We start from the raw sequence: 25,979 nt of genomic DNA on the forward strand, positions 1-25,979 counted from the left end.
ACTGCAAATTAACCTTTAGGGAATCCTGCGCAAGGACTCCCAAGTCCCTTTGCACCTCAGTTTTTTTTTGTTTTCTCTCCATTTAGAAAATAGACAACCCTTTCATTTCTTCTACCAAAGTGCATGACCATACACTTCCCAACACTGTATTCCATCTGCCACTTCTTTACCCATTCTCCTCATCTAAGTCCTTATTTAGCCTCTCTACTTTCTCAAAACTACCTTTCCATCCACCTATCTTCATATCGTCCGCAAAACTTTGGAACAAGGTCATCATCCAAACCATTGGCAAGTAACGTAAAAAGAATTGGTCCCAACACAGACCCCTGTAGAACACCGCTAGTCACCTGCAACCAACGAGGTAAGGCTCCCTTTATTTCTACTTCTGCCTTCTGCCAATCCGCCACAGCTCTATCCATGCTGGAATCTTTGCTGTAATACCATGGGCTCGTAGTTTGTTAAGCAGCCTCATGTGTGGCACCTTGTCAAAGTCCTTCTGAAAATCCAAGTACATAATATCAACAAATTTCCAATGTCTATTCTGCTTGTTATTTCTTCAAAGGATTCCAACAGGTTTGTCAGGCAAGATTCTCCCTTGAGGAAACCATGCTGATTTCTTCCAACCCATTATTTTACACACTATCTATAAATCTTTTATGGACTGTTTTCTTGTTTCTCATTAGTTTACACATACATTCATCATTTTCCCTTCTTTGACAATACCTTGTTTGTTTTTGCTAAATTCTGAAACTTTCCTGTGTTCGGGTTTGCTGTGCAATCATTATCCTTTCCCTTTGGTCTGATACTGCCTTTAACCTATTTTGTAGCTGTAGCTGGACCAAAGGACTTGGCCCCCAGAGGATGGTGTATCTGTGGAGTTCATTGCTACAGATAGCTGTAGAGGCCATGTGATTGGGTATATTTAAAGCCGAGGTGGGTAGGTTCTTGATTAGTAACGATATAAAAGGTTACAAGGAAAAGGCAGGAGAATGGGGTTGGGAGGGAAAATAAATCAGCCATGATGAAATGGTGGAGCAGACTCAATGAGCCAAACAGCCTCATTCCATTTCTATGTCCTATGGTTTCCAAGTACTATGATTTGACTATTACTGTGGTGTACAAGGTACTTTTTCCCTTTTTCCTGTGTAAGAACAATAATGTTAATTGACTATGAATTAACTCTGCTCTCTTCATACAAACATCAACCTTTTCAGAACATATAAGAATAGAAGAATGATCAGGTGAAATACATCTCCAGCCGATGTCCAATCCCTGTGAGAACCACTAACCTGGTGGCACGCCGCCAATAAGTTTCCTGTGAATCTTTGGAACCTGAGTGTCAGAGTCATTCAAGCCGTTGGTAAATGATATTTCCTCCTCTTCGTATCCATTAATTAGACCAAATGCATGGAACCTGCCAGGACACAAGCAAGCGCACGCTAAAGAGCTTACAGTGGTAGCATGATGCTGGGTACTTCAGGCTCCTCTTCTCTCAAGTGCTTCCATACTTTAATAACTTGGCTAAAAATCAGTAATGCATTTTCACCATGCGTGATTTAACCCACTAAGTAATTCCAAGCTGGTACCAGATCTAGCAGCACCCAGCAACAACTAATTTACCTTGATCAGAATCTAGCCTGTGAAACTACAAGGGACTTTTTCATTAAGGAGACTTGACTACCTTCAAACAAAGAATGCAATCAATTCAAAATCTCAACCAATAAAATTGATCTTAATTTCTAAATTGGTAATTCTATACACTGGTCTTTCGTGATTTTTAACTAATTACAAAACAGGTTTTTTTCTGGCTGCTGAATAAAAGTATTCCTCAATATAGCATTGTATTATTTCACATTTTAAGATGTTTGTGAAACAGATCTCTGCATTAATTAATAACTCTTAAGATCCAGGTCATAGGTAAAATAAGCAGCTTGCACATCAAGAAAATTAATTTGAAATCTAAAGCCTTTAAGTAGATTGTGTCATAGCATTATCATTTAGCTTAAATGAAAATAGTTACTCACACTATATTGCAAAATGTAATTAAATCAAAAACATATCAGTTTTTTTTATTTTGCGGCATGAGTTCATTGGTAATTATTTTTCAGTTGACAATACATGTAGCTGAGTATCTAATCTTTCAGCAAGCCCTTTTAATTAATTTTTGGCACTTGGGCTTGCTGACAATTATGATTAAGGCAGGACAGAGTGAAAGAGAATACTATTTGCCCTCTCCTTTACCTACATGTTGCAAATGATGATCATAGAAAAGACCACAGCCCAGATTCAGATTTATTCATCACATGTACATACATCAAAACATACATTCCGGTGCCAACATAACATAGACATGACATAACACAATATTACATAGTTTCTCACCATGCAAAAAGAGCCAAAGCCAAAGTTAAGTCATATGTGCAAGTACATGTATGCACAAGTGCAATGAAAAGTTTACTTGCAGCAGCATTAGATTATCACAAGAAGAACATAAATTTAACATGAGATGTACAAATCTTTTGCAAGTGGTCTCCATGTGAGAAATAAAGGATATGGCAACACACACACACAAAATGCTGGAGGAACTCAGTAGGTCAGGCAGCACTTATGGAGGGGAATAAAGAGTCGACTTTTTGGGCAGAGACCCTTCATCAGGATGTGACAAAGGGACTCAGTCTAAAACATTGACTGTTTATTCATTTCCACAGATGCTGCCTGACCTGATGAGCTCCTCCAGCATTTCGTATGTGTTGCTCTGGATTTCTAGCATCTGCAGAATCTCTTGCATTTAAAGGGTATGGCAGTTTTTGGAAAGTTTTGGCAGCCAATTTCTCTAGAAATTCCTGGACATGGCATAATTAGGTTGGTTTGTTAAGGAAGGGATGTTGGTCCATTGTTATCAAGCAGATATTACTTAGAGAGCTGGACAATAGTTAAATACAGCAGTTAAGACTACAAGATACACAAGCAAAATTAGGCCATTTGGCCTATCAAGTCTGCTCCGCCATTTCATTATGGCTGATCCAATTCCCTCTCAGCCCCAATGTCCTATAAGACCATAAGATATAGGAGCAGAATTAGGCCACATAGGCCAGTTGCCAGAAATAAAATCAGGAAAAGGTAGAAATACTCAATATGTCAGGCAGCGTCTTTGGAAAGAGAAGCAGAGTTAACATTTATGATGATTATGAAGACACGTAGTCCTCTTTTATTGTCATTTAGAAATAATAATAATACATTATTTCCTCCGGTGTGATATTACAAAACACAGGACAAACAAAGACTGAAAAAACTGACAAAACCACATAATTATAGCATATAATTACAAACAGTGTAACAATACCATAACTTGATGAAGAAGTCCATGAGCACAGTAAAGTTCAAAGTTTCTCAAATGTCGCACATCTCACGCAGACAGGAAAAGGAAGAAAAACTCTCCCTGCCGTGCTGACCACAATCCGACTCTGAGTCATCCGAAAACTTCGAGCTCTGATCAGCTCTCCGACACCGAGTATTGAGCGCCATTTCTGTCTGAACAATTCTACCTCCTTCTCGGTCACCAAAAACAGGCAAAGCTGGGGATTTTGATGCCTACCCTCCGAAAGATTCCCGAACACACAGTAACGACAGCAGCGAACAGGCGTTTCAGAAATTTCTCCAGATGTTCCTCTGTGCTTTCGCATCCATTCTCCATCAAATCAGAATTCTCCACAGCCCCTATTTAACAGATACGATATCATTTTTCACCTGAGGACTACGCACATGCAGGCGCACCGCCATCTTCTCCTCCTGCCTACAGGTCAGTCGCACACCATTAGGAGCTCTGATTAAGCATTTAAGTAACAAAAACTGAATTGTAAAACTGTTAAGTTATTCCACCCAATAATTATGCCCAGAAACTGGATCAGGATTATCATGCTGCACCATTCATCTTCTGTGAAAAATTTTTGAAAATTGAAAATTGGGGACACTGTGTGGATCATTTTATGTGTTCTGTCTGTCTAAATATCCCTATTCTCAATGACTCTTAGCAGCTGATCCTTATCCCAACTTGCCTTAACTTCTGATCATTGTTACCCCAATCCTTGACCCTCTCCACATCTGGCCCTCTATCTCTATAACATACTTGATACCCATCTCCTTTGCTCATCACTTATCATGAGGAAAAATCTCTTCTCTACGTGCCAAGACCAATCTCTCAGCCAATGCCTCAGTCTCCAAGCAATGCAACTATTAACCCACCAAGCAACAACTGACAATAGGCCATCTCAGGCATCAAACTATTTCTATGCCATAGTATCATTTTTTTTTCTTCTTCTTCTTCTTCTTCTTCTTCTTCTTCTTCTTCTTCTTCCTCTTCTTCCTCCTCCTCCTCCTCCTCCTCCTCCTCCTCTTCTTCTTCTTCTTCTTCCTTTTAATGGTGGTTGGCAATCTTTCTGCCATTCCTTTGCCCACTCTCCCATTGGTCTACACTCAGAGGCCACTTTATTAGGTACCTCCTGTAGCTAATAAAGTGGCCACTGAGTGTAAGTTCATTGTCTTCTGCTGCTGTTGCCCATCCATTTCAAGGTTCGACATGCTGTGCATTCAAAGGTGCTCTTCTGCACTCCACTTTTGTAACAAATGGTTATTTGAATTACTGTCACCTTCCTGTAGGCTTGAACCAATCTGACCATTCTCTTCAGAATTCTTTCATTAACAAGGTGTTTTTTGCCTGCAGGACTGTTGCTCACTGGATGTGTGTTTTTATTTTGGTTTTCGCAGCATTCTCTGTAAACTCTAAAGAGTGTTGTGCATGAAAAGCCCAGAAGATCAGGAGTTTCTGTGATACTCAAACCACCCCGTCTGGCACCAACTAGCATTCCACAGACAACTTTACTTCAATCACATTTCTTCCTCCATTTTAATGTTTGGTCTGAACAACAACTGAACTGCTTGACCATATCTGCAATCTTTTATGCATTGAGTTGGTGCCACATGATCGGCTGATTAGACATTTGCATTAATGAGCAGGTGTACAAGTGTACCTAGTAAAGTGACCACTAAGTTTATACCCAGTTGTAATCTTCCCTGTCCACTCCACCTATGTTGGTGACGAATCTGCAAACTTTGGCATTTCAGAAGTAAAACAAAACCTGCAAATCTGTAAACCAGAGTCCCAATGATCAATAAATGGAGGCAGTATCATTATGAGCTAGTCTTGCTGTTTGTTTTCCTACCTTCCTGAAGCGCAATGAGCCAGTTCTTTCAGAAACCGCACTGTTGCTTCCTCTTTGGCATTGAATGAGATGGTGTGGACTGGACAGGGGCTGTTTGCCAACTTCTGACGCAAAAGTTCTCTCATCCCCTGAGGACCATCACCAGCAGCAAAAAAGTAAACAGCTTCAATCTGCACAAAAGAACATTACAAGCATTCTACATATTTCTTTTTTTAAATGAACAAACACAGGGAGAGTGCTTCCCATCTTTTCCACTGGGAAGCTTATGTTCTCAACTCAACTGGCTCAGCTAGTAACAAGATAGTTCTTGTCTGTATTTTCCTTTAATATTCCTCATGTCTGACTTTACCTGATCAAAAATTTGTGTGTCTCATTACCCCAGTTACGGTACTGCAGCGTTTCACAGGAATACATATCAGAAATTAATGAACAACTATTAAAGAGGAGTTCTCTATTCTATGCCTAAGTTCCTTCATGGGTTTGCAATTTACAAGGCCACATGCTAAAGCTACTAATTCATAAAATCTGCTCTGCTCTATACATGATAATAATATGGATAAGGTAAATTGTTTGTGTTTTTCCTATCATGATTACAAAGTTAACTACTGTTCTTTTACAACTATGTTTTATTAACTTTATACCTGCAGCTCTGGGGCAGAAATAAACAGTTAAAATCTAAAACAGTTGAAGAAGTAATTCTTATACATATAGCAGATGTGGTAAGTCTACTTTAACAATAATTGAATAAAGCAGCTGTTTTGCATTTTAATAGCTACAAACACTTTAAGGTGTTATAGAAATTGGCATCTGTTCATGTCTATGAAATGCACAATGTCTCACAGTTTTATCACTTCTTGCTTGCAACACAGCCTCCACGGAACTTGTCTTGCTGGTAACTGGCATATGGCGAAGATTCCCTATCCAGTCGATTGCTGAGACTACTGCCTGAAAGCTAACAGGAACAGCTTTGTCCTGCCACATATCCATTTCTTCAGCAGCCCTGTAGGGCATTCAAAACAAGCAAGCAAAGATTAACTCTTTGAGCATCAAATTAACAACATACTTAATCCCCTAAAACAATCAAAATATATTCTGGTGGCCTTACCTATGACTACAGAATTTTTCCTTTGTACTTCTAATGACTCATTGTCAGAATTCTGAAAACGCATCTTCAATTTTAACTTTTACATCAAGAATTCTACAGATGCTGGAAACACACACAAAATGCTGGAAGAGCTCAGCAGGACAGGCAGTATCCATGGAAAGGAATAGATGAAGGGTTTCAGCCCGAAACATAAACTCTATATCCCCCTCCATAGATACTGCAGACATCCCACCCTGCAAAAACTCATTTCAGGGAGGTAGCACCCCAGCTCCCGCAACCCCATACTTCCCCCCCCCCCAACCCCGGTCAACCTCCAAGGGTGTATGTAATACTTTGTTTAGTGATTTTGTCTAATCTGTAAACCAAGTTGGGTATATGCAGAAAATGTGACATTAAAATATGTACGTATATTATATTATCATATTTATTCTATTACAACTTTAAGCAAGTCTACAGGGAGTTTGGCCTCATCAAGTAGGACATCAATAGCGTAGCTCCTTGGCAGCCAGCCAGCTAGTTTAGCTATGCTATGCCAATGAATGAATGACACCTGTTAAACTCACCTCAGAACGTCTTTTACATTTTAACCCACCATGAGCAGTAGAAAAGTCACTGTTGCAAACAGTGCAGCGAGCAACATTGTCATTATTTTTGAGGTCGACTGTAAAGCCCACCCACAGAGAAAACTGATAGGTCTACTTAGCAGGGGTCCCCAACCTTTTTTGCACCGCTGACTGGCTTAACATTGACAAAGTTCTTGCGGACCGGCCGACCGGGGCCGGGGGTATTAATCACGACCGGAATATAGGTGATAAGTCAACTATAAATCAGTTATAAGTGGCTAATACACTCAACTTCATTTCTAAAAGGGTTTATCTAATGAATTTAATATTAAACACACAGCGCATATTTTCCTCGCATGAATGTAGTGATAAGTCAATTATAAGTCAATAGCATCATAACATCTTAAGTAACGTTTGGATACTAAACACACAGTGCATATTTTCCTTGTATGAACATATAAAATCATTGCAACACACCAGTATTGCTGAAGCAGTGGGAGCCCTGGGCTTGTTTTCCTGCAACAAGACAGTGCCATCGAGGGGTGATGGGAGACAGCAACACTCGAAGGGGGTTCCTTGTGTCCAGTCTATTCCGCAATTGAGTTTTCGTTGCATTCATTGCAGAAAACTCCGCTTCACAGAGATATGTTGGAAATGGAAGCAATATTTTCAGTGCTTCCGTGGCTATCTCAGGATATTTAGCCTTGACTTTGATCCAGAATGTTATGTTATGTTATGTCAAACATACTTTTCAGCCGCCCTCATTTGCAAGCTCAAGGAGATGATTTTCTTCCTACGCTGACATGGATGACGCGTGGGTCATGACCTCACGTGCGTTCAAGTTCCAACAGTGAATGAGGAAAGGTGCAGCTGACTCATATCATTTCATATTGCCAAATCATATTATTTCCTCATGGCCCGGTGGTTGGGGACCACTCTTTGCACAAAGAGAGACCAATCAATATGCTCACTCTCCCTCTCCCTCTCCAATAAATCGATTTCCGGGATATTGTATATAATTTCTGGGCGTCAGGGAGCCACTATCAATATGCGGGAGACTCCTGGAACTTCCAGGAGAGGTGGGATGTCTGGATACTGTCTGGCTTGTTGAGTTCCTGCAACATTTTGGGTTTGTTGTTCAACATCTTTTTCAACGTTCACCATAATGAAGCTGGCTACTATTGCTTTGGTTCCCCTTTGCAAAATCTCATTGCCTCTCAGCTGTTATCCTGGCATTAGGGTCATCCCAGGCCTTAGTCATTGTAGCCAGGAATTCAAATGCTCTAGGCCTCACATCAGCATCGTCATGGAGATGTCCTGTTAAAACTAAGCCATCACACACCGGCAATTGGCATAGTGTTACAGTGACAACACTTTATTTTTAGCATTGGTAGCACTAATTTCCTTTAAGCAGCAGTTTCAAGCACAGAATGTCAGGACCTAGATAAATCATTCCAAAGGCTGTCGTTTTATTTGCTCTCAGTGTTATTGTTGAGCCACTCCTTCACATCTTCTTCCATTCCCAGTAATATATCCTGCTTCCTTTGAAATTATTCTTAGATGCTGAATATTAAATCAAGGGAACACCCTTGCCAAGAAATTCCGCTCTGGGTGAGTACTGCTAAATGCATTAGGTAATGGTTAATGGACTAAATTTAGGAGATAAATTGCAAAGTACAGGCATACACTTAGCACTGAATATCAAGGCAGTTCCTTACATGATCAGAATAAATTACCTAGGAAGGGGTGAAAACTAGTGAAATTCATCACTACTGAACAGCTGTAAATGGATGGAGGGACCAAGTCAACAGACTGTGCTTACTTGAGAACTAGAACCATTAGCAACCATCAGCTAGATCTCAGGTGGCAGGGTCTGAGGCCTCATCCCCATTTTTCCCTGATAGCCTGTTGATAAGTCTCTATCGTCAGTTTAAAATAACCTCAGTAAGGAGGTAAGTCATTGCTAAAGATAAAAATTATTTTAATATATTAATTTAAAGTTTCTTAACTTACCAGAAATCAATTCAATATTATAGGTGAACGATGAACAAATAAACTAATTTCCAGCACTTGCCTTTCCATTTAAGACCAATGATCCCATTTAATAGAATGGACTATGCTGTTTACATAACTACTCTTGGCATAAAGTTGTTTCAATGTAAAAGGTGCAGAATCCATTATGTCAGGAGAAAATGACCAAGTGTTCCCTCTGGAATGCCCATGCGGATGCAAGAATGACTCTGCCCTATGTTTCAGGTCAGGTCATTTGCCAGTAAAGGATCTGTGGCTCTCAACTCAATTAAAACTGGAAGAAACTTGTTACAGAACAAAGAAAGCATTTGAAATCAACACAACAGACCACAAACGTCACCTAGTTAACTCACACTTCAATCAGCAGCTTCTGGGTACAAGCTCCTTCCAGGATGTGAACAGGTAGATAAGGTCATAGAGAAAGCTTTTGGCTCATTGGCCTTCATAAATCAATGTACTGAGTAGAGGAGTTAGGATGCTATGATGAAATTGTATAAGACACTGGTTAGGCGTAATTTGGAATATTGTGTGCAGTTTTTGTCACCTATCCACAGGAAAGACATAAATAAAATTGAAAGAGTGGAGAGAAAATTTACAAGGATGTTGCCGAGACTTGAGGACTTGAATTATAGAGCAAGGTTGACTAGGTTAGGACCTTATTCCCTAGAATGTAGAAGATTGAGGGGAGATTTGACAGATACATACAAAATTATGAGGGGTATAGATAGAGTAAGTGCAAGCAGGCTTTCTCCACTGAGGTTGGGTGAGACTACAACTCGAGGTTATGGGGTAAGGATGAAAGATGAAATGTTGAAAGGCTACATGATGAGGAATTTCTTCACTCAGAGGGTGGTGAGAGTGAGGAATGAGCTGCCAGCGCAAGTGGTGAACGCGGGGTCAATCTGAAAACAAGAGGAATTTGGATAGGTACATGAGTGAGAGGGGTTTGGAGAGCTATGGCATGGGCGTAGGTTGGTGGGACTAGGCAGGGTGATGGTTTGGCACGGACTAGGTAGGTCGGAAAGCCTGTTCTCTGATTCTGTATAATCCAGGTCAACCCTTTCATGGCAAGCCACTTTCTTGTAGCTTCCAGAAAATGAGATGAATCTGTGGAATTCATTGCCACATATGGCTGTGGAGGCCAAGTCATTGAGTATATTTAAAGCACAAGTCGATAGGTTCTTGATTAGTCAGAGGGTATGATGTTACGGGGAGAAGGCAAGGGAATGGGGTTGGGAGGGATAATAAATCAGCCATGATTGAATGGTGGAGCAGGCTCGATGGGCCAAATGGCCTAATTCTGCTCCCATGCCTTAAGGGATATAAAGAAATGAGGTTTCACCTGCCCAGTCGGATATTTTCAGAGACAACACTCAGCTGCTGGTGAGTGGCTAGCTCTGCACTGCCTCAAACAGAAAACTTGCAACCATAGTTCCTTTGCTGTGTGTATAGATGTAATCGTGATCAGGTGCCGTTCCCCTGAACATACAATCGAGGACTGCTTGCAAGCTAAATACCAAAATCAGCATGCAATACACAGAGCTCAGCAACCTCCCATCCACTGGACCAGATTAAGGTTTCGCAGACCTAACACATCTAGTTGTGAATGGTTGTGGACAGTGAAACAGCTAATGGAAGGAGGAGGTTTTTGTAAGCATTTCCTGATTGTTGGCAGGGCCCAACAAGTGAGTGCTAAAGACTGAAGCACTCACATCAGAAGGCTGTTGACAAAGTGCTGCACATGAGACCTCTCAATGACCTTTGTCTGGTCAGGGAAAGTGAGGAGGTGACAGATCGGAGCTAGAGGCAAGTAGTCACACCAGGGCCTCGGGAAATAGGTAAGTGGGTGACAGGAGAGGGAAGGGCAAGAGTCAGATACTAGAGAGTACCCAGTAGCTGTCCCCCTTAACAATAAGTGCTCCTGTATTAGTACTGTTGGGGGAGGCGGCCTACCTGGGGGAAGCAACAGTGGCCGTGCCTCTGGCACAGAGTCTGGCCCTGTGGCTCAGAAGGGTAGGGAAAGGAAGAGGAAAACAGTAGTGATAGGTGACTCCATAGTTAGGAGGTCAGACAGGCGATTCTGTGGACGCAGGAAAGAAACATGGATGATAGTTTGCCTCCCAGGTGCCAGGGTCCGGGATGTTTCTGATCGTGTTCACGATATCCTGAAGTGGGAAAGTGAACAGCCAGATGTCGTGGTACATATTAGTACCAACGATGTAGGTAGGAAAATGGAGGAGGTCCTGAAAACAGACTACAGGGCGTTAGGAAAGAAGCTGAGAAGCAGGACCACAAGGGTAGTAATCTCAGGATTACTGCCTGTGCCACGCAACAGTGAGTATAGGAATAGAGTGAGGTGGAGGATAAATGCTTGGCTGAGGGATTGGAGCAGGGGACAGGGATTCAGATTTCTGCATCATTGGGACCACTTTTGGGGCAGGCGTGACCTATACAAAAAGGACGGGTTGCACCTGAATCCCAGGGGGACCAATATCCTGGCGGGGAGGTTTGCTAAGGCTGATGGGGAGAGTTTAAACTAGAATTGATAGGGGGTGGGAACCGAACTGAAGAGAAAGAGGAAGGGGCGGTTGGCTCACGAATAGAGACAATGCGAGAGGGAGGATAGACAGGTGGTAGAGAAGGGATGCGCTCAGACTGATGGTTTGAGATGTGTCAATTTAAATGCAAGCAGTATCATGAACAAAGAGGATGAGCTTAGAGCATGGATCAGTACTTGGAGCTATGATGTTGTGGCCATTACAGAAACCTGGATGGCTCAGGGGCAGGAATGGCTACTTAGAGTGCCTGGCTTTAGATGTTTCAGAAAGGACAGGGAGGGAGGCAAAAGAGGTGGGGACATGGCACTGTTGATCAGTGATAGTGTCACAGCTGCAGAAAAGGAGGAAGTTATGGAGGGATTGTCTACTGAGTCTCTGTGGGTGGAAGTTAGAAACAGGAAGGGGTCAATAACTCTACTGGGTGTTTTTTATAGACATCTCAATAGTAACAGGAACATCGAGGAGCAGATAGGGAGACAGATTCTGGACAGGTTCTGAAAAATAACAGGGTTGTCATGATGGAAGATTTTAATTTCCCAAATATTGATTTGCATCTCCCGGGGTTTAGATGGGGTGGAGTTTGTTAGGTGTGTTCAGGAAGGTTTCCTGACACAATATGTAGATAAGCCTACAAGAGGAGAGGCTGTACATGATCTGGTATTGGGAGATGAACATGGTCAGGTGTCAAGTCTTTCAGTGGGAGAGCATTTTAGAGATAGTGATCACAATTCTATCTCCTTTACCATAGCATTGGAGAGGGATAGGAGCAGACAAATTAGGGGAACGTTTAATTGGAGTAAGGGGAAATATGAGGCTATCAGGCAGGAACTTGGAAGCATAAATTGGGAGCAGATGTTCTTAGGGAAATGTACAGCAGAAATGTGGCAAATGTTCAGTGGATATTTGCGTGACGTTCTGCATAGGTACATTCCAATGAGACAGGGAATGGATGGTACGGTACAGGAACCATGGTGTACAAAGGCTGTAGAAAATCTTGTCAAGAGGCAAAGAAAAGCTTATGAAAGTTTCAAAAAACTACGTAGGTAATGATAGAGATCTAGAAAATTATAAGGCTAGCAGGCAGGAGCTTAAGAAGGAAATTACAAAAGCCAGAAGGGGCCCTGAGAAGGTCTTGATGAGCAGGATTAAGGAAAACTCCAAGGCATTTTACAAGTATGTGAAGAGCAAGAGGGTAAGATGTGAGAGAATAGGACCAATCAAGTGTGACAGTGGAAAAGTATGTATGGAACTGGAGGAGGTAGCAGAGGTACTTAATGAATACTTTGCTTCAGTATTCACTATGGAAAAGAACCATGGCAGCTGTAGGAATGGCTTACAGCGGCCTGGAAAGCTTGAGCATATAGACATTAAGAAAGAGGATGTGCTGGAGCTTTTGGAAAGCATCAAGTTGAGTAAGTCACCAGGACTGGATGAGATATACCCCAGGCTACTGTGGGAGATGAAGGAGGAGATTGCTAAGCCTCTAGCAATGAACTTTGCAAAATCAATGGGAACGGGAGATGTTCCAGAGGATTGGATGGTTGCAGATGTTGTTCCCTTATTCAAGAAAGGGAGTAGAGATAGCCCAGGAAATTATAGACCAGTGACTCTTACTTCAGGAGTTGGTACATAAGTAGATGGAAAAGATCCTGAGAGGCAGGCTTTATAAATATTTGGAGAGGCATAATATGATTCGGAACAATCTGACAAAGCCATGCTGACAAACCCACGTTGACAAACCCACGCTAAGGCAGGCCGTGCCTTACAAGCCTGACTGAATTTTTTGAGGATGTGACTAAACACATTGATGAAGGTAGAGCAGTAGATGTAGTGTATATGGATTTCAGCAAGGCATTTGATAAGGTACCCTTTGCAAGACTTATTGAGAAGGTAAGGAGGCATGGGATCCAAGGAGACCTTGCTTTGAGGATCCAGAATTGGCTTTCCCACAAAAGGCAAAGCGTGGTTGTAGACAGGTCATATTCTACATGGAGGCTGGTGACCAGTGGTGTTCTGGGACCCCTTCTTTTTGTGATGTTTATAAATGACCTGGATGAGGAAGTGGAGGGATAGGTTAGTAAATTTACTGATGACACAAAGGTTGGGGTGCTGTGGATAGTGTGGAGGCCTGTCAGAGGTTACAGCGGGACATTGATAGGATGCAAAACTGGGCCAAGAAGTGGCAGATGGAGTTCAACCCAAATAAGTGTGAGATGGTTCATTTTAGTAAGTCAAATATGATGGCAGAATATAGTATTAATGGTAAGACTCTTGGCAGTGTGGAGAATCCGAGAGACCTTGGGGTCCGAGTCCATAGGACACTCAAAGCAGCTGCGCAGGTTGACTGTGTCGTTAAGAAGGCATACAGTGCATTGGCCTTCATCAATCGTAGGACTGAGTCAAGAGCCGAGAGGTAATGTTACAGCTATATAGGACCCTGGTCAGACCCCACATGGAGTGATGTGTTCAGTTCTGGTCACCTCACTACAGGAAGGATGTGGAAACTATAGAAAGGGTGCAGAGGGGATTTACACGGATGTTGCCTGGATTGGGGAGCACGCCTTATGAGAATAGGTTGAGTGAACTTGGCCTTTTCTCCTTGGAGCGACAGAGGATGAGAGGTGACCTGATAGCGGTGTATAAGATGATGAGAGGCTTTTTCCCAGGGCTGAAATGGCTAATACGAGGGTGCATAGTTTTAAGGTGCTTGGAAGTAGGTACAAGGGGGATGTCAGAGGTAAGTTTTTTACAGAGCGGTGGGTATGTGGAATGCACTGTCAGTGACAGTGGTAGAGGCAGATACAACAGGGTCTTTTAAGAGACCCTTAGATAGGTACATGGAGCTTAGAAAAATAGAGGGCTATGGGGTAGGGAAATTCTAGGCATTCCTCATATTAGCCATTTCTGCCCTGGGAGGAAGTTTCTGGCTATCTGCCCAATCTATGCCACTTTTCATCTTGTACCTCCAGATGTTTGTGTGTGTGTGTGTTGCTCTAGATTTCTAGCATCTGTGAAATCTGTAGTGCATGATGCATGTTGCAAAATGCATGATGGGCACAACATTCTGGGCTAATGTGCCTGTAATGTCCCGTAGATTTCTATGTTCTATGATGGAATGGTACAGCAAACTTGATGGGCTGAATGGCCCAATTCTGCTTCTATGTCTCATGGTCATAAGCAATGAATAAATGATCCAGCTCTGCTTCCTCCTGAAGTAAGCACCGTCACAGAAACCAGTTTCTTGCCAATTCAAGTTTTTGAACACGGTCCAGTCTACCGACTTGAATCAATCCCATATTCACTCCACAGAAGTCACAGGTATTAACCATCTCCAACAGATGTCACCTGAAAGGCAATGGCAGCACTATCACTGAGTCTCCACTTCATCAATGTCCTGAAGGTCACAATTGACCAGAACCCCCAGTAGCCTATCCACATAAATGCCATAGCCAGGGGGCAATTCAGGGGACGGACAGCCTGTAGGAAAGGACCTGACGCCCTAAGACTTTCCTGCCATCTACAAAATAGAAGTCAGGTTCATGACAAAATGCTCTCTGCTTACCCTGATAAGTGCAATGGTAACAACTCCGAGAATGCTCAGCACCATCCATTTGATTAACCCCACCCACTACATTCTCTCCACCACTTGCACTTGCTCCACCATGTGCAGCTGCTACAAAATACACAAAATGGTGGAGGCAGCGTCTGTGGAGAGGAATAAACAGTCAACACTATTTGTCCCCATTGGTTCAGTCCCTTCAGATGCTGCCTGACCTGCAGATTTCATAGAACATAGAACATTACAACACAGTAAAGGCTCTTCAGCCCATGATGCTATGCTGACCTTTTACCTACACCAAAATCTATCAAACCCTTCTCTCCTACATAGCTCTCCACTTCTCTATCATCCATGTGCCTATCTAAAATGCCCCTGTTGTATCTGCCTCCACCAGCACCTCTGGCCAAGTGTTTGACGCACCCACCACTCTCTGTGTAAGACACCTAGCACTGATATCCCCCCTATACATTCCTCATATTATCCACTTCTGCCCTGGGAGAAAGTTTCTGGCTATCTGCTCAATCTATGCCACTTATCATCTTGTACCTCAAGATGTGTGTGTGTGTGTGTGTGTGTCTTGCTCTAGATTTCCAGCATCTGTAAAATCTGTAGTGTTTATAACATACAAAATGCATTCACCCAGAATGGTCTGACATGACCTCCCAAACCAATGACCTTCACCACCAAGAAGGACAAAGGGCCGTGGGCATCATCATGGTATACTGGTTGCTCTCCAAGTCACAGGCCAGCCTGAGCTGGAGGAAAGTCATTCACTGTCCACAGGTTCAACTCCTGTTACTCCCAACCCAGCGGCACTGCAGCAGAGGGTGCCAACATCAGAAGGATTGCCTCTGGTTCAGAAAGAAACATCCCCTTCCCAAGGGCGGCGTGATGGTGTGACAGTTAGCATAAAGCTTTGCAGTAGCAGTGACCCGGGTTCAATTCCAGCCACTGTCTGTAAGGAGATTGTATGTTTTCCCCATGACCATGTGGGTTTCCTCCGGATGGTCTGATTTCTCCCACGTTCCCAGGACGTACTGGTTTGTAGGTTAATTGGTCACATGGGAGCAATTGGGCAATGTGTGCTCGTTGGGCCAGAAGGACCTCTTACTATTCTGTATCCCACCAACGGGATCCCACCTCCAAGTACAACTTTCCTTCCCCCCCACCCCCACTTTCTGCTTTCCGCAGGGATTTCTCCCTACATGACTCCCTTGTCCATTCATTCCTCCCCACTGATCTCCCTCCTGATACTTATCCTTGCAAGTGGAACAAGTGCTACACCTCCTCCCTCACTCCCATTCAGGGCCCTAAACAGTCCTTCCAGATGAGGCGACATTTCACCTGTGAGTCTGCTGGGTCATATACTGTGTCCAGTGCTCCCAGTGTGGCCCCTTTATATTGGTGAGACCCGACGCAGATTGGGAGGCCACTTCGCTGAGCGCCTACGCTCCATCCACCAGAAAAAGATGGATCTCCCAGTGGCCACTCATTTAAATTCTACTTCCCATTCCCATTCTGACATGTCAATCCATGGCCTTCACTACTGTCACGAGAAGGTCACACTCAGGTTGGAGAAATAACACCTTATATTCCGTCTGGGTGGCCTCCAACCTGATGGCATGAACATCAATTTCTCGAACTTCTGGACTAACAGCCCACCACCCTCTCCTCACCATTCCTCACCTTACCTCCTTGCCAGCCCATCGCCTCCCTCTGGAGCTCCTCCCCATTTTCCTTCTTCTATGGCCTTCTGTCCCCACCTATCAGATTCCCCCTTCTCCAGCCTTGTATCTCTTTCGCCAATCAACTTCCCAGCTACTTACTTCATCCCTCCCCCTCCCAGTATCAACTATTACCTTGTGTTTCTCTCTCCCCCCAACTCAACTTTTAAATCTATTTCTTTATCTTTTTTTTCTCTCCAGTCCTGCCGAAGGGTTTCGGCCTGAAACTTCAACTGTTTACTCTTTTCCTAGATGCTGCCCAGCCTGCTGAGTTCCTCTAGCATTTTGTGTGTGTTGCTCGAATATTTCCAGCATCTGCAGATTCTCTCTAGTTTGTGACCATCGTGTACCAGTCTACATCAGGGATCCACGGACCCCTTGTTTAATGGTATTGGTCCATGGCATAAAAAAGGTTGGGACCTCCTGCTCTCAATAAAGGGCAATTAGGGATGAGAAATAAGTGTTGGCTTTACTATCAGTGCCCACATCCCATAATTGAATTTTTAATACAAAATTATTTACATGTCTGCATAACACTAATACCATTTCCAACTAATTCATTGTATGTGTTTCTAAGAAAGTTGATAAAGCACAATATCAACAAGCCTCTGTTTACTAAAGAGGGAGCAAAGGCCAGTACATTACAGAATGCTGGAGGAACTCAGCAGGTCAGGCAGCATCTAAGGAAGGGAATAAACAGTCAATATTTTAGACTGAGACCCTTCATCAGGACTGGAAAAGACCATAAGACAGAGGAGCAGAATTAGGTCATTCAGCCCATCGAGTCTGCTCTGCCATTCGATCATGGCTGATTTATTATCCCTCTCAAGATTCAAGATAGTTTAATGTCATTACCAGTACACAAGTGTAAAGGAAAATGAAATAATTGTTACACAGGATCTGATGCAGCATTTAAAAAAACAAACTAAGATAAAGAACATAATAATAAAAACATATTAGTATGGTTATAAACAATATTAATAATATTAAATATATTAATACATAAGATAGCATATATACATGGATTGATTGTATGTACATAAAGCCCCCGCCTTCTCTCTGTAACTTTTGACATTCTTACAAATCAAGGACCTGTCAAAAGAAGGGGGAAGAAGCCAGTACATTGCTTTATGATTTAAAGCTTGTGTAGGAGCCATGCCCTTTCCATGGTAAAAGACATTTTAACAACAAGATTAATCCTCATGATAGATAGATAGATATACTTTATTGATCCCGAGGGAAATTGGGTTTCGTTACAGCCGCACCAACCAAGAATAGAGCGTAAATATGGCAATACAAAAGCCACAAACAATCAAACAACAAAATTCAAACTATGCCAGATGGAAATAAGTCCAGGACCAGTCTATTGGATCAGGGTGTCTGACCCTCCACGGGAGGAGCTGCAAGTTCGATGGCCACAGGCAGGAATGACCTCCCGTGCCACCCAGTGTTGTATCTCGGTGGAACATGGCCGAAGTCCAACAGTAAAAACTTCAATATCCGGGCTACAAACATGTTCCTCGATCGTAATATGACCCGGATTGCACCATCTGTTGTTAACCAGAACAGTAAGCACCCAACTCCTTTACGCTTACCGCTCTCAGTGCACTTCTGGTCAGCCGGAATGGTCTGGAAGCCGTCCATGGAGAAGTCTTGATCGGGTATGTCCTCGTGCAGCCCTGTTCCAGTGAAACACATAACACTGCTCTCCCGAAATGTTCTCTGACGCCTGGCTAGCGCCGTGAACTCGTCCATTTTATTACCCACCAAACTCCTCTTCTCCATACGTCTCTGTTGTCTCGACCCGGTCCTCTCTCCTCACCTTTGTGATCCCCCTCTGCATCCTCTGTGTGCTTTCCTCCAGATTTCAGCAGGGGTGTCCGCCATTCTGCTCGCTAAACCGGCCGGCATAAACACAAGCAGCTGGTCCCTGGAATACACAATGCGACCTTGCTTCTGTCCCGCTAATGAGATGTGTCGGAATGTAACTATTTCCAGCGCTAAAAACCCAAATAAAACTCTCTCTACCAGCATGTTAGAGAGGGTGCAGCTTCGACGTGTTACCGTGAAAAAAAAATACAAAAAATAACGTAAGTTAAAAAGTAAGAATACTGATCGGAACGGCTGTAACAGGCTGCACGCACGACCGGCGCACGTGCACTGAAATAAAAGGAGTGACACACAAATAACAAAGTGCAAACAACAAGACAGCAACAAAGTTAAGTAACTGCTTAAACATATTAAGGCAAAAATATTTCAAAACAAACAACAAACTAGAGGCGCAAACACGAGGAAATCTGCAGATGCTGGAAATTCAAGCAACACACATCAAAGTTGCTGGTGAACGCAGCAGGCCAGGCAACCTGATGGCATGAACTTTGACTTCTCAAACTTCCGCTAATGCCCCACCTCTCCCTCATACCCCATCCGTTATTTATTTATATACACACATTCTTTTTCTCTCTCTCCTTTTTCTCCCTCTGTCCCTCTGACTATACCCCTTGCCCATCCTCTGGAATTTCCCCCCTCCCCCTTTTCTTTCTCCCTAGGCCTCCTGTCCCATGATCCTCTCATATCCCTTTTGCCAATCACCTGTCCAGCTCTTGGCTCCATCCCTCCCCCTCCTGTCTTCTCCTATCATTTTGGATCTCCCCCTCTCCCTCCCACTTTCAAATCTCTTACTAACTCTTCCTTCAGTTAGTCCTGACAAAAGGTCTCAGCCTGAAACGTTGACTGTACCTCTTCCTAGGGATGCTGCCTGGCCTGCTGCGTTCACCAGCAACTTTGATGTGTGTTGCAACAAACTAGAGGGTAACCATAAATGATCTGACACAAACAACACACAGAGGGTGCTAAACATACTGGAATTAACTTGTGTCAGTGAGTCTGCTGTTGGCTTACGTTGATGATGCGTCAGCAACAAGACTGTTACTCTCCACATGATGGGAGGTATTGCAGAATTTTAGGCTAAGCCATCCTCCATGCTGAAGAGCGATGGTGGAAAACACCAAGGGAAACACCAAGGCCAGGACCGGGAGGGTCACAGGGGGAACGTTGATGGTTGAGGGCCCAATACGAACCTGGTCTTTGAGGATTTTGGAATCTGAGTGGAGTGAAAACAAGACATAGGACCCTGGAGGAGGGGGCTAAATGAGGGTGAAAGGTTACCTGGAGTGAGGAGTAACCTTGGGACAGGAGCATGGGGTGGGATACAGGTTGTGAATGGGGTGGCCAAGGTTTGGAGCCTGGGGATTTGGCTGCAGTCAGAGGGGCTGAGTGGAGAGGGGATGGAAAGGACACACCCAGAAATCTGGTGATTGGCGCCTGGAGTGAGGAGCAGTTTGCTGTAGATCAGAACCTGTTTGCGGGAGAGAATAAGGCATCTACTCTCACAACAATGTGATATCATTCCCCAGGAATGACATCATCCCACGTGAGAATGATGTAATCCCAGCATCCTTTGTGCCTCATTACCTGTTTTGCAAAACATGACTTACCAACTTCAATATCTGTCTCTTTACAATTGTATGATGGAATTTCTCTCATTCTTCTTCTAGCCAAAGGTGTCACCTTACATCTTTTCTCCTTACAAGTTGATATGCCATGTGACTGCCTCTGGTACTAACCTATGTCTTTCATGGAGATAATTACTATCTTTCACAGTTCACTACTCTTCCAAGTTTCACATTCTTTGCGAAATTGTGCCATATGTCCCAAAGACAAAGTTCTTCAAAAGCTTCAGTGATCATACCAACATAGATATTAGGGACAGGAGTAGGCCACTTGGCCCCTCAAACCCATTCAGTCATTTAATAAGATCATTGCTGATTTGACAGTAACTGCAATTCTACATCCCTAACTCCCCATCCCCGCATCCCTTTGAAAAAGAGTACGCCAAAGACTCATGAGAGAGAAAAACACATCACTTCATCCTTATTTAAATGGACAAAGTTTTAAATCAGAGGTTGGTTCCCAATCCTTTTTCTGTCATGGAGCAATACCATTAAGCAAGGGGTCCATACACCCCAGGTTGGGAACCCCTGCTTTGAATGATCAACATAATGATGCCTGGTCTAGATTCTCCCTCAGAAAAATGGGATATGAGCAGCTGGAAAAATGGGCTGAAAAATGGCAGATGGAATTTAATGCAGACAAGCGTGAAGCGTTGCATTTTTGCAGAAGAAACCAAAGTATCCAGAGAATGCCAGGGAAATGAGGAGTGTGGTGAACAAAGGGATCCAGGAATACAAACCCATAGTCTTTTCCATAATTCTTTCACCGATCACCTTATGTTTTTTCCCCCCGCCCCCCACCCCCCGCAACTTCTTACTCTGACTCCTCATCATTTATTCTCCAGTCCTGATGAAGGGTCTTGGCCCAAGATATCAATGGCACTCTTTCCATTGATGCTGCCTGGCCTGCTGAGTTACTCCAGCATTTTGTGTGTGTTGCCATAATTCTTGAAAGTGGTGTCCCAGGTAGATATTGGATTTCATAAACCAGAGCACTGAGTACAGGAGTCATAATGTTATACTGAAGCTGTATAAGACAAGTAGTTAAATAGATGGATAGATAGATAGATACTTTATTGATCCCAAAGGAAATTACCATGTTACAGTGTACACTGGTAAGACTGAATTTGGAGTATTGTGTACAGTTCTGTTCACCTACCTGCAGGAAAGATATCAATAAGCTTGAGAGAGTACAGAGAAAATTTACAAGGATGTTGCTGGGATTTGATGACTTGAGATATTGGGAAAGTTTAAATAGATTAGGTCTTTATTCCCTGGAGCGCAGTAGAATGAGGGAGGCCTTATAGAGATATGCAAAATTATGAGTGATATAAATAAAGAAACTACATGCAGATTTTTTCCACTGAGGTTGGATGAGGTAGGAACTAGAGGTCATAAGTTTTGGGACGAAAATTGGCATATTTAAGGGAAGCATGAAGGGGAACTTCTTGACTCGGAGGGTGGTGAGAAGGTGGAATGAGCTGCCAGCAGAGGTGGTGGATGCAGGTTCAAATGCAACATTTAAGAGAAGTTTGGACAGGTACGTGGACGGGAGGGGTATGGAGGGCTATGGTCTGGATGCAGGTAGATGGGTCTGGGCAGAAAAACATGTCGGCACAGACTGGAAGGGCAGAAGTGCCTGATTCTGTGCTGCTGTATTCTGTGACTCTCTGACTCTCAAACATCCTCTTGGCATTCAGCCTATTTGAATCCTTTGAGATTGTAAATGTTGTATAATCAGTCAGTATAGACAAGTCGGCCCACAGGGCCTGCTTCCATGCTTTATTACTCTACAGCTGTATATTTCAATGAGGCCCCTCTCACTCTTCTAAATTCCCATAAATACAAACCCTAGACTGCTCAACCTTCATGTCCGTTCCAGTCAATAGTCTCTGAACTGCTTCCAATGCACTTACGTCCTTCCTTAAATAAAGAGACCAGAACTGTACACAGTGCTTACAATGGTGTCACAGCAGTGACCCCTGTATTTTTGCATTGTCTATCTAACTGACTGTTTATTTATTTATTATTCTTTTTTCATTTTCTATTTTTACTTTTTATTATAAGTTATAGTTGTCTTTATATCTTGCATTGTACTGCTGCCACTAAGTAACAATGTTCACAAAGTATACCAGTGATAATAAATCTGATTCCGGTAGTATAACCTCCCTATTTTTGTGTTCAATTCCCTTCATAATAAAGAAGTGTTCTGTTGTGTTCCTAATTACCTGCCGTACCCGTCTTTCATGGATCATGCACTGGGACACGCAATTCCCTCTGCTTCTCAGAGTTAGTGAGCCTAGTAGTGAAACTTAGAGAAAAAAAAATTACTATTTACGAATAAAGTCTTCTCAGGCTTCCTGCCAGGTACAGATGTCGATTATACCTGACGTTTCAATGACAAACTCTGCCATCTTCATCTAGTCCATGACTAGACATGTCCAGGCATCACCCCTGATGAAGATGGCAGAGTTTGTCATCGAACCATCGGTTATAATCGATACCTGTACCCTGTTGGAAGCCCGAGAAGAGTTTATTGTCATATACAGATGCTGGGAAAGCACTAAGTCCTTTTTTAAAAATTACTGTTTAATTTTCTTTAGACCCCGCTGATATTTCTCTTCAGCCACTTTCAGATCCTTATATACATTCTTGTTTTGACATCACAGAGTTGAAGAATTACGCCAAGTCATACGTCTACCATAGCTTCTCAGATTACTGATGATAATAAAGATGTTTGCTGCAGATAAATCATCTTGCTGAACGTTAAGTTTACAGGGCTAGTTTCTGGGAAATATGAGATGGCCTGCTGATGACATGGCAGGCTTCCACTGTCATAAGTTTTGGAGGATTTCTAAAACAAAGAGGCTGTAAATAGAGGGGAAAATACAAGGTCTACTGACAAATGTTAAAATCTCTAAGACGAAATAGTTCAAGAATCCAGAAATAATAGCATGAATCGTGTAAGTTTTTTAAAAACTTTTAAGTCCCCAAAATCAAAACACTGCATAGGAAATGAAAAATATGCTGGAAATGTTTAGCAAAAGAAGACATGAGGTTGCCTTGGCAGTCAAAGTGAAGGATAATCCAAAGAGCTTTTACAAGTATATTAAGAGCAAAAGGATTGTAAGGGATAAAATTGGTCCTCTTGAAGATCAGAGTGGTCGGCTACCTGCGGAACCAAAGGAAATGGGGGAGATCTTAAATAGGTTTTTTGCGTCTGTACCTACTAAGGAAGCTGGCATGCAATCTATGGAATTGAGGGAATCAAGTAGTGAGACCATGGAAACTGTACAGATTGAAAAGGAGGAGGTGCTTGCTGTCTTGAGGAAAATTAAAGTGGATAAATCCCCGGGACCTGACAGAGTGTTCCCTCGGACCTTGAAGGAGACTAGTGTTGAAATTGCGGGGGCCCTGGCAGAAATATTTAAAATGTCACTGTCTACGGGTGAAGTGCCGGAGGATTGGAGAGTGGCTCATGTTGTTCCGTTGTTTAAAAAAGGATCAAAAAGTAATCCAGGAAATTATAGGCCGGTGAGTTTAACGTCAGTAGTAGGTAAGTTATTGGAGGGAGTACTAAGAGACAGAATCTACAAGCATTTGGATAGACAGGGGCTTATTAGGGAGAGTCAACATGGCTTTGTGCGTGGTAGGTCATGTTTGACCAATCTGTTGGAGTTTTTTGAGGAGGTTACCGGGAAAGTGGATGAAGGGAAGGCAGTGGATATTGTCTACATGGACTTCAGTAAGGCCTTTGACAAGGTCCCGCATGGGAGGTTAGTTAGGAAAATTCAGTCGCTAGGTATACATGGAGAGGTGGTAAATTGGTTTAGACATTGGCTCGATGGAAGAAGCCAGAGAGTGGTGGTAGAGAATTGCTTCTCTGAGTGGAGGCCTGTGACTAGTGGTGTGCCACAGGGATCAGTGCTGGGTCCATTGTTATTTGTCATCTATATCAATGATCTGGATGATAATGTGGTAAATTGGATCAGCAAGTTTGCTGATGATACAAAGATTGGAGGTGTAGTAGACAGTGAGGAAGGTTTCAGAGCCTGCAGAGGGACTTGGACCATCTGGAAAAATGGGCTGAAAAATGGCAGATGGAGTTTAATACTGACAAGTGTGAGGTATTGCACGTTGGAAGGACAAACCAATGTAGAACATACAGGGTTAATGGTAAGGCACTGAGGAGTGCAGTGGAACAGAGGGATCTGGGAATACAGATACAAAATTCCCTAAAAGTGTCATCACAGGTAGATAGGGTCGTAAAGAGAGCTTTTGGTACATTGGCCTTTATTAATCGAAGTATTGAGTATAAGAGCTGGAATGTTATGGTGAGGTTGTATAAGGCATTGGTGAGGCCGAATCTGGAGTATTTGTTCAGTTTTGGTCACCAAATTACAGGAAGGATATAAATAAGGTTGAAAGAGTGCAGAGAAGGTTTATAAGGATGTTGCCGGGACTTGAGAAACTCAGTTACAGAGGAAAGTTGAATAGGTTAGGACTTTATTCCCTGGAGCGTAGAAGAATGAGGGGAGATTTGATAGAGGTATATAAAATTATGATGGGTATAGATAGAGTGAATGCAAGCAGGCTTTTTCCACTGAGGCAAGGGGAGAAAAAAACAGAGGACATGGGTTAAGGGTGAGGGGGGAAAAGTTTAAAGGGAACATTAGGAGGGGCTTCTTCACACAGAGAGTGGTGGGAGTATGGAATGAGCTGCCAGACGAGATGGTAAATGCGGGTTCTTTTTTAACATTTAAGAATAAATTGGACAGATACATGGATGGGAGGTGTATGGAGGGATATGGTCCGTGTGCAGGTCAGTGGGACTAGGCAGAAAATGGTTCGGCACAGCCAAGAAGGGCCAAAAGGCCTGTTTCTGTGTTGTAGTTTCTATGGTTCTATGGTTCAAAATCAGTGGAGAGTGAACCAGAGTAAATATTTCAAGTCGATATTCCTTCCATCTGAAATTGCAGTTTGCTTCTCTCTCTGTGGATTTGTGAAGCATTCATAGTGGTTTTAGTTTCATTCTGGTATTAATTCATTTCTCTCTGTTCCATTGATTTCTATTTTTCCCACAGCTATAGTAATTGAAAAGTCTGTACAGTTTTGAGATGCTATTAAAGTTGAAGATTGTATAAGTCCATATGAATGACTTTGGGTTCTGCATGAGCGGAACCAGCTGCATTTCTTGCTAAGAACTGAAGCCCCTGCTGGCAGATACAGTTTATGTCTCAGTTGCTGATCCTGTTTGTATTTTAGACCACAAGACAATGGAACAGAATTAGGCCATTCGGCCTATCAAGTCTGCTCCACTATTTCACCATGCCTGACTTTTTATCCCTCTCAACCCCATTCTCCTGTCTTCTCTATTAATCTTTGACACCCTTGCTAATCAAGAACCTATCAATCGGCACTTTAAATCTATCCAATGACTTGGCCTCCACAGCCGCCTGGTCCTAGACTCCCGCACCATAGGAAATATCCTCTCCACATCCACTCGATCTAAGATTTTCAATATTTGTTAGGTTTCTAAATAAATAAATAAATAAATTGATCGATAGATACATAAATAAATTCTTCTGAACTCCAGTGAGTACAGGCCCAGAACCACCAAAAGCACTTCAGCACCTCACATATTAACTCTTTCATTCCTGGAATCATTCTCGTGAACCTCCTCCAGACCCTCTCCAATGTCAACACAT

The 25,979-nt window shown here is 42.8% G+C and overlaps 1 protein-coding gene across 9 annotated transcripts in view; it reads right to left on the bottom strand.

Moving 5' to 3' along the window:
- Nucleotides 1-25,979, bottom strand: part of LOC140200054 (von Willebrand factor A domain-containing protein 3B-like) — a 233,578-nt gene that overhangs the window by 128,142 nt on the left and 79,457 nt on the right. For all 9 annotated transcript variants that reach the window (XM_072262739.1, XM_072262746.1, XM_072262738.1 and 6 more), the window contains 3 exons: nt 6,060-6,219; nt 5,220-5,389; nt 1,290-1,414 (listed from right to left, as the gene is read on the bottom strand). In XM_072262739.1, the coding sequence (XP_072118840.1) occupies nt 1,290-1,414; nt 5,220-5,389; nt 6,060-6,219 (455 nt within the window). The remainder of the gene's footprint in view (nt 1-1,289; nt 1,415-5,219; nt 5,390-6,059; nt 6,220-25,979) is intronic.

The sequence above is a fragment of the Mobula birostris genome, chromosome 7 (genome assembly GCF_030028105.1).
Source record: "Mobula birostris isolate sMobBir1 chromosome 7, sMobBir1.hap1, whole genome shotgun sequence".
Lineage (NCBI taxonomy): Eukaryota > Metazoa > Chordata > Chondrichthyes > Myliobatiformes > Myliobatidae > Mobula > Mobula birostris.